The sequence below is a fragment of the Martes martes genome, assembly GCF_963455335.1.
Source record: "Martes martes genome assembly, chromosome: 11".
Taxonomy (NCBI): Eukaryota; Metazoa; Chordata; class Mammalia; order Carnivora; family Mustelidae; genus Martes; species Martes martes.
This window is the reverse complement of record NC_137899.1, coordinates 96,508,778-96,518,727: the sequence shown is the minus strand read 5'-3', so window position 1 is coordinate 96,518,727 and position 9,950 is coordinate 96,508,778. Positions and strand designations below refer to the sequence as shown.

Genomic DNA, 9,950 nt, shown 5'->3' with positions numbered 1-9,950 from the left:
CCTGCCTTGTTTATTTCCATATAGTAGACTTGTGAAAAAATTGGCACTTGTGGTAAATTAGTATTTTTGTTGTCTTAAAGTAAGGTGGGGCTAGGAGTACTTAAAGTACTTAAAGTGGGGCTAAGATTACTCCCTTGATGAGTGAAGTCACTGTAGTTTACTGGGAAATGAATTTGCTAAATTAAAGTGTATTCGCAAAAACAATTTGGAACTATATATATATATTTAAAGTAGTCTCCACAACCAGCTTGGAGCTTAACATGGAGCTTGCATTCACAACCCTGACCTGAGCTGAGATCAAGAATCAGAGGCTTAACTGACTGAGCCACCCAGGCACTCCTTAGGAGAATATTTTCAATGGGGGGTGCTTTAGAAAATCCAGGATTGGGGCAACTGGGTGGCTCAATCAGTTAAGCATCTGCCTTCAGCTCAGGTCATGATCCCAGGGTCCTAAGATTGAGCCCTGCATTGAGCTCCCTGCTCAGCAGGGGAGTTTTCTTCTCCCTCTCCCTCCCCTGACTCATGCTCTTACTCTCTCTCTCTCATTCTCTCACTCAAATAAATAAACAAAATCTTTTTTTTTTTCTTTTAAAGAAAATCCAGGATAGGTGAAAGCTAAGAAAAAACCATGAGTCTGAGGTCAAAGTAACAGGAGGGCTATTTATTTATTTATTTATTTTCAATTTTATTTATCTATTTGAGAGAGAGACAGAGTGAGAGAGCATGAGAGGGGAGGTCAGAGGGAGAAGCAGACTCCCCATGGATCTGGGAGCCTGATGTGGGACTCGATCTCAGGACTCTGGGATCACGACCGGAGCTAAAGGCAGTTGCCCAACCAACTGAGCCACCCAGGTGCCCCAAGGAGGGCTTTTAAAAAAGATTTATTTATTTATTATAGAAAGAAAAGGGGGGAGGGGCAGAGGGAGAGAATCTTGAAGCAGACTCCCTGCTGAGCACGGAGCCTCAGGCAGGGCTCAATCTCAGGACCCATGAGATCATGACCCAGAGCCAAAACCAAGAGTCAATGCTGCGGCATCTGAGCCACCCTGACGCCCCAACTGTAGGGCTTTTAAAATTTCAGATTATAGTTGGGAGGGAGAGGCATTGGAGCTGAGGTTTCATCCCAAAACTTTCAGGAATTTTATACACACATACACATGCACACACACACACACACACACACACACACACATATATATATATATATATATATATATACCCCTGCGCTGGGTAGTATCTCCTCTTGATCAGAAAACACTTCCTGGCTGCTGTCCTTGAATGGAAAGCCCATGTACTTCCTTGTACTGAAAGTCTTACTTCTGGCTCCCCAGACTCTGGGCTACTTTCAGAGTTCTTGTAGCTGTCAGTGGGTATGGGGAGCACTTTCATGGTGGCCTGTGAGAGCCAGACACTGAGCACTGAGGACTCACTGTAGTTACTATGCTTGCATGTTTCCACAGAGAAAACGACCTAAAGAAATTCAGCAGTGGTCTTCAGTCTGGTGCTCTGCCTCCTCTCTGCATAGACCTGCTTGACTGAAGTTGGCCAGGTTCCTCAGTCGCATCATAGTGCCTTGTGGAGGCCTTTAAACCTCTGCATCTGCCCTCGTAGCACGGCCTTGACTGTCTCATTGCGGAGGGTAAGGATAAAGGGACTGAGAAAGGGGGTGAGGACTGATGTCACCAAGGCTACGGTCTTGTTGATTTCCACAGAGTGTGCTTTGCCAGGCCTGACATAAAGGAAGATGGTGCTGCTGTAACCAATGAAGACCAGAGTGAGGTGGGACCCACATGTAGAGAAAGCCTTCTGACGGCCGGTAGCGGATGGGATCCTCAGCACAGTGGTTACAATATAGCCATAGGAGATGAGGGTCACCAGGAAGGAACTGAGGACAAAGGCTAAGGCCATCATGAAATCCCAGAATTCCAGCAGACTGGTGTCTGAGCAGGACAGCTGCAGCAGAGGTACGTTGTCACAGAAGAAGTGGTTAATGATGTTGCCATGGCAATAATTGAGATAAGCCCGGGAGAGGACAGTGGGCACCATGACTAGGAAGGGAGCTGCCCAGGCAGCCCCTGCCAGTCTGACACACACAGCCCAGCTCATCAAAGTGTCATAGTGCAGTGGGTGGCAGATGGCCACAAAGCGGTCAAGGGCCATGTCTGACAGGATGAGGAAGGAGGTGGAACCTAGGGAAAAGTAGAAGTAGAACTGGACCATGCAACCAGTGAAGGAAATGACTTTGTGGGTGACCAGCAGGTCTGAGAGCATCCTGGGCACTGCAGTCATGGTCACCAAGATCTCCAACAGGGAAAAATTACCCAGAAAGAAGTACATAGGAGTATGTAGGTGGGTGTTGGCTATGACTGTGACTATGATGACAGTATTTCCCATGAAGGCAAGAAGATAAAGCATGAGGAAGGGCCCATACAGCAGAACCTGCAGCTCACCAAAAGAGGAGAAGCCCAAGAGGACAAATTCAGAAGGGTGGCTCAGATTTGCCATGATCCAGGAGCTGAGTCCCTGCATAGAAAGGAAACAAAAGACAGAGATGCAGAGGCAGAGATAGCAAGACAGAGAGATAAAGAGAGAAGGGGAGAAAGAGGAGAGAGAGAATATCATTGACCATGAAACAGAGACAGAAAGAGAACCAGGAGAGCAAGACAAAGTCAGTGGCCAGTGATAAACAGAAAGAGAGAAAACTACATGGGAATATGAGAGAATCATAGATGGGGCGGGTAGGGGGTCATAGAATTAGAGCACGGAAAGCCACTGATAAGGAGGGAGACAGGAGTGGATTAAGGATTAAGTACTCTGCTACTGCAGAGTAGCAGACAGCAACATTTCAGGAATAGGAAAGAAGGAAACAAAAGAAGAACACAGAATTAAGAGAGGAAGACCAGATGTGTGAGAGGGAGAAAAAGAAAAGCATAAGGAGGAGAGGAAACATGGGGAGAAAGAGAATTATTGTAACTCTTGGCTAAATGTTGGTGCTGGGGGCGACTAGTTATGACTCAGAGACTGTGTAACAAGATTCCTTTTGAAGGGTCCCTTCAAGATTTTCTGGGCTGTCTCTCTATTGAGGACCTTCACTCATTCACATTTCTCTAGCTATGATCATGAAATTAATAGAAAATCAGAGTTTTGAGTTAATAAAGTAGCTTCCTTGGATAGGGTCTCTAATATAAGCTTGCCAAGATGGAGAGTTGAAAAGATACACAGGGTCATGGAGATAAGCCGCAGAACCAGGTGGCTACCCTGCCAGTGACTAGAAGGTTGTTAGCATCCTACCTCATCGTGTTGCTTTGTTGCCACAGTGTCTCCCCTCCAGGGGAGTGCCTCCCCTCCAGACTCATGTCATTCTTTCACGGTGGTTTGGGGCATACGCTATGACCCTGTGTTTGAATACTGTTCTGAAACTTACTTGTGGAAATTAATCTGCTCTTTATAACATGCTCTCTGAACCTCACTTTACTCAGTAAGATGAAGATAATGATGGCACTGGCCTCTAGGGTTATTGCAAAGATTAAATGGGTGAACAATTTAGTAAGTGACTGGCACATACCAAGTGCTCCACAAACAACTGTTGTCATTGTTATTGTTATCCTATGGCTGCCAATGGCCTCAAATTTTTCTGGCCCATCATTGCTCCACACTTCTTCAGGGCCAACATGTGGAGTGTGTAAATATGTGTGTTTATGTGTGTGCAAATATTTCCACAACTTTATGCTGCCTTAGAATTTAAGTTTACTGAAAGGATAATTTCAAAAACTTCTAATTGTCAAAGGAAATAAACACTATAATATGAATATCAGAAATGGAAGGAGCAAAGCTGTATATAGTTATGCTCTGGCTCTCTCTCTGGCCCTATAAAATCTTTATCTAATGCCGTGACTTGAACTAGCAGTGGTATTCCAGTTTAAAGAAGATTTGTCCTTCCATTAGCTTCTATCCATCCTACTGATAACCCATAAGAGTAGGTCTAAAATCTACACCCAGCACTGATAAATTCAAATGCAGTCTCTGTCTGTGCTGTACAGGAGCTCAAGCCATATGTAAGCCTAAACCACTCACCTTAGCCTCTAAGTGTCTTCTTCTCAAGCTGTTCACATTAAGAAATTCATGTTGAGATTTCTGCCTAATCAGTTCATTCTGTAACATGAAGGACATGAGAATGTGGTTCTCTGCTCTTGGGTGGTATCTTACAGCTGGCAGGAGTGGAAAGGGACTTTTGTACAACTGGAATAGCACTGCTAGATGAATGACAGACACCTCAAGCTACAATATCTCCAACCCTATGCTAATTTCTTAATTAAAGCCTTACCCTGTATCACCACAAAGACCAGGGCAGCAATACTGATGAGGGGCAGGAACATGGAAAAGAAGTTCTTCTGGAGACCAGAGGCGAAAGTTGCTGTCTTCACCCCTTCTCTCCCAAGGATGAGTGTTCTTGGTTCTCTCTACCCACCACACGTCCAAGCTCCTGGTTTCTTCATGTGATTTAGAGGCAAGCTTATGCTGGATGGGAAACGGACTCCAGCAGAGTGTTCTTCAGTGGAATGATGGGAAAACAAGGAGTCCTCCGGGGATTCTAAGGCACCGATGTTATTCCTTAGAATGATGAGCAGTCTTATGTTCTGAGGAAGTAAAAGATCTGAATGAAGAATAAGATAGAGACCTAGCAGCAGATGACTTAAGCTGGTTCCATGGCAGTGTATACTCTCTGACCCTTCCTGGACTGAAATTATGGCAGACTGAGTAGATGGTCAGGGTTAGATACAGTTTTCATTTGGAGATTTTGTCTCACTCCCAGATCCAGGGTTTGAGATCAGAAGTAGGGAACGTAGGCATTGGACCACATCACCCTCTTGTCTGAATTCTCCAGTGTCATCCGTAGAAGTTGGAGAATCAAAACAGTAAGCTTAAGAAGAGATATCTTCCTCTTAGAGGCAGGGCCCCTGATAGAAACATCCTGGGAAATGGGCAGCCTAAAGGGCCTGCCTCTGACTTTTGTGAGAAGATGTACACCTTAGGGATGAAGGCAATATAATAGAGAATGAAGCTCCCTAGTTAACTCTGAGTGACAGTCCTTCTCCTCAGAGAAGTTCAGACTTTGTGGATGTCACCCAACTTAGCCCCACCCACAGACAAATAATAACAAGGAATATGAAGCAAAAGCTTTCCCATGAAGACAGTGCAAATGGGTCCCAAGTGTTTAAGTCCCACAAGAGCCAGACAGAGTTGGCCTGGCAATCTTTCTGTAGGACCTGAGTCTAGAACTGAGTTTTCAGGACAAAGCTTTGATTGCAAAGAAGTTTTTAGGTCATTCTGGACAGAAATGGGTGATGATGATAGAAAGCATATTGCTACTCCCTCAACACTACTAAATACTATTAAAATCAATTGAAGATACATGTTTGGGTCTGTGTCTGAATTCTCTGTTCTATTTCTTTGGTGTATATATCCACTGATCTACATGATAGTATGTCAGTAACACACTCTCAATTGTAGTAGGCTTTATGGCAAGTCTTTAAATAAGGTTTGTGAGGCCCCCAGCTTTGTTCTTTTTAAACATTATTTGACTATTCTAGATCCTTTGTATTTGCATATAAATCTTAGAGTCAGCATTTCAAAGTTAAAAAAAAAAAGCTCCTCAGATTTTGATTAAAATTGTGTGGAATCTTTAGACTAAGAACTGGCTTTCTAACAAAATTGGGCCTTCTGATTCATGAAAATAGAATACTTCTTCATCTATTTAGGTCTTCTTTAATTTCTCTCAGCAACATTTTACAGCCCTAACTCTTGCACATAGTTTATAAAATATATCCCTTAGTTTTTCATGTTTTTGGATTTTATTGTATATTATAGATTTTATTTCCATTTCCAGTGTTCTTGCTAGAATATAGCAATAGAACAGATTTTTGTATATTTAGCTTTTGTCCTGTGACTTTGATAATCACTTCTTAGTTCTAGTACTCTTTGTGGATTTCTTAGGATTTTTTACATACAGGATTATGTAATATGTAAATAGATAATTTTTTTTTTATTTTCTAACTGTATGCTTTTAATTTCATTATCTTGATTTATTTCATTAGCTAAGTACAATGTTGAGTAGAAGTGAGAACAGATATCCTTGCCTTCTTCCCCATCTTCCCTAAGGGGAAAACTTTGAGTCTTTCATTCCTGAATTTTATGTCAGTACTAGGTTTTATGTTAGGTTCTATTTATAGGTTAAGGAAGATTTTTTTGTGTCTAGTTAGCTCAGGTTTTTAAATCAATGGATGTTGATTTTTGTCAAATACTTTTTATGCTCCTATTGAAATGATCCTGTGGTTTTTCTCTTTACTTCCATTAACATGGGAAATTATATTGATTAATCTCCAAATGTTAAGTAATATTGGCATTTTTGGAGTAAAGCCATGACTTTGCTATAGTATGCTATCATTTTTAGATATTGCTGGATTTGATTTTCTAATATTTCATTAAGGATTTTTGCATCTATGTTCACTGGAGATTTGGTTTTCAGATTTATTTTCTTGTGATGCCTTTGGTATTAAGATAATTCTAGCTTAGTAAGATGAGTTCGGCAGTGTTCCCTTCTCCATAATTTTCAAGATTTTGTGTAGAATTGGTATTATTACTTCCTTAAATATTTGGTAACATGTACTAGTAAAGTAATCTGAACCTATAGGTCTCCAGGCGGGAAGATTTTTAATTATGTATTCAATTTATTTAACATATTTAGGAATTATCAGTGTTTAATGTCTTTTTGAGTCAGTTTTGGTTAATTCTTATCTTTTAAAAGATTTTCCATTTCACTAGTTTTCCAATTGATTTCTCTTTTAAGATATCTTCATTTTGTTCTCTTCAATTTAAAAGTAAATGAACTTTTGATTATAAATTTGGATGATAGTAGATGAGGAAATCAAGAGTACTCCTATCATACAGTCTTAGAAATTGTGCAAATCAATCCAAAACCTTTGAAGTATAATTTGGTGTCAGTAAAAACAATAGGTACATTGTATTTACCTTTTGACTTGAAAATTCTAACTCTAGGGTTCTGTACCAGAAATAATAATATCTACAGACTTAGAAACTTCTAAGAATATTTATAACTTTTTTTCATAGTGAAAAGGTAAACAATAGGAAAAATTGATCAAAGGATCTAGGTAATAAAGAATGGGATATTTATATAATGGAATACTATGCCACCAAAACAGGAAGGAAAAATGTGTTGATATGAGGAATTATTTTTTTAAAAAAATTTGGTTTAATTGTATATTTTTGTTTTATTTTATTGAGATTTAATTGAACACATTGTTACATTAGTTTCAGGGCTACAGCGTAGTGCTTTCAACTATATACATTATGCTATGCTCACCACAAGTGTAGCTACCACCTGTCATCATGCAACACTATTACAATACCATTGATTATGTTTGCTGTGATGTACCTTGCATCCCCATGACTTAGTCCATAACTGAAAGCCTGTACCTCCTACTCCCTTTCACCCATTTTGTCCATCCTCCATCCCCCACCCCTCTGGAAACCACTGGTTTGTTCTCTGTATTTATGCATCGGTTTCAACATTTGTTGTTTGTTCTATTTGTTTTGTTTTTTAATTCCACATACCAGTAAAATGATATGGTATTTGTCTTTCTCTGTCTGACTTATTTCACTTAGCATAATACCTTCTGGGTCCATCCATGTTGTCACAAATGGCAAGATCTCATTCTTTTTTTATGGCCAGTACTATTCCAGTGTGTGTGTGTGTGTGTACAACATTATCCATTCTTCTATTGATGGACACTTAGATAGGTTCCATATCTTGGCTATTGTTGAAATGCTGCAAGAAACATGGGGGTGCATGTATTTTTTTTTGAATTAGTGTCTTTGTTTTCTTTGGGGAAATATCTAGTAATGGGATTACGGGATCACATGGTATTTCTATTTTTAATTTTTTGAGGAACCTCCATACTGTTTACCACAGCAGCTATACCAATTTAAATTCCCACCAATAGTGCACTAGGGTTCTATTTTCTCCACATGCTTGCCAGAACTTGGTATTTCTTGTTTGTTTTCTTGTTTGTTTTATTCTAGCCACTCTGACAGGTGAGGGGACATCTCCTTGTGGTTTTGATTTGCGTCTCCTGACAGCTAGGAGTAATTTTTCATGCTGAGTAATTTTTCATGTCTGTTGATGCTGAGTAAATTTTCATGTGTCTGTGGGCCATTTGTATGTCTTCTTTTGAAAAATATCTATTTGGGTCCTCTGCCCACCTCAAAATTGGATGATTTGGGAGCTTTTGGTGTTAATGTGTATAAGTTCTTTATATATTTTGATATTAACCCTTTATCAAGTATATCATTAGCAAATATCTTCTTTCATTCAGTAGGATACCTTTTCATTTGGTAAATGGTTTCCTTCACTGTACAAACACTTTTTATTTTGGTGTAGTCCTAATAGTTTATTTTTGCTTTTGTTTTTCTTTCCTGAGGAGCCATGTCTGGAAAAATGTTGCTAAGACTGATGTCAGAGAGATTACTGCCTATATTTTCTTTTATTTTGTTTAAATTTTATTCATTTATTTGCCAGAGAGAGACAGCAAGAGAGGGAACACAAGCAGAGGGAGTGGGAGAGGGAGAAGCAGGCTTCCCAAAGAGCAGGGAGCCTGAAGCCAGGATCGACCCCAGGACCTTGGGATCATGACCTGAGCTGAAAGCAGCTGCTTAATGACTGAGCCACTGCCTATATTTTTTACTGCCTATATTTTCTTCTAGGAGTTTTATGGCTTCAGGTCTCAGATTTTGTGTTAAGTTAATTTTGAAATTATTTTTTGTGTATGGTGTAAGAAAGTAGTCGTTTCATTTTTTCACATGAACTGTCCAGTTTCCCCAGCATCATTTATAGAAGAGAGTTTCTTTTTCCATTGTTTATTCTTGCCCCCTTTGTCATGGATGTACTGTATAACCAGGAGATTATTTTGAGAATATATTTTATATATTGTTAAGTCGAAGAGAAAATGTCATAGAACACATATCCACAGCATTTCCTATAATGAATGTACAAATATACATGCTTGGGAAATTTCTCTAAGATTATATGGCAGTCTGGTTGGGCTTGGCAATATGAGGAATGGGAAGGAAGATTATTCCCACTTTATACCCATTTGCATCTATTGGCATTCTCAGATTTAACAAGCATATTATAAATGAAATCCCAAATTCAGATAAATGTTTTGTAACTATCACATTTTCTGTCTCCCTCTAGCATAAAGCAGACTTACAATTTACATCTGTTAGTTGTTCTAGGTTGTAAATATAACTGCCTACATTAGCTGTCCTTATGCTGTCCCCACTTTGAAGTGCCCAGCTGGCAATCAGAGATTGCCATAGAAATAAATGGCTGGTGGAGTCTTGCTGGAATGCATACAGATGCACATATGTCCAGAAGAGTGGAAACTTGAGACAATAGCAGCGAATGGACTGGGATTGGGAGGAAGAACCTCTCCCATTTTCTGGAGGTTCCTCAGGGTTAGGATCAGAAGTCCCTCTCTAAAATTAGCAAAGGAGGAAACAGGTTTTTAGGGGATTTCTGGTGAAGTTAAGGCTTTGACTGAGTCCAGTATGCATGCTTTTTGATATTGGTGTACATTTTAGAGGTCAATTGTAATGTCTCCTATTGGGCGTAGGGGATGATTTTTTTCTCTGAGTAGCTAGAGTATCAGAGAAGAGTCTAAGATATAGGGTTGAGGGAGGGATCTGGTTAGTGTCTGAGGTATCTTTCCAAAACCTAGGCTTGAGCCCTTGAGAAGACAGTCTTGTTATTGAAAGCCTCTGATTGGTGATATTTCATGTTTTCTCATTAAGCAAAAAGTTTAGAAAGTTCTGACACTTAATTGGTCAAAAATGGGAATAACTAAAAGTTTGTTCTGTTCTCCCCAGACTGA

The 9,950-nt window shown here is 39.8% G+C and overlaps 1 protein-coding gene across 1 annotated transcript; it reads right to left on the bottom strand.

Moving 5' to 3' along the window:
• Positions 1–1,563: 1,563 nt before the first annotated feature.
• OR6V1 (olfactory receptor family 6 subfamily V member 1) lies at positions 1,564–2,505 on the bottom strand (the record flags this gene model as incomplete). The annotated part of the gene is made up of 1 exon (XM_080818789.1): positions 1,564–2,505. The coding sequence occupies one exon, from the start codon at positions 2,503–2,505 to the stop codon at positions 1,564–1,566; it is 942 nt and encodes a 313-aa protein (XP_080674915.1).
• Between the last annotated feature and the right edge of the window lie 7,445 nt (positions 2,506–9,950).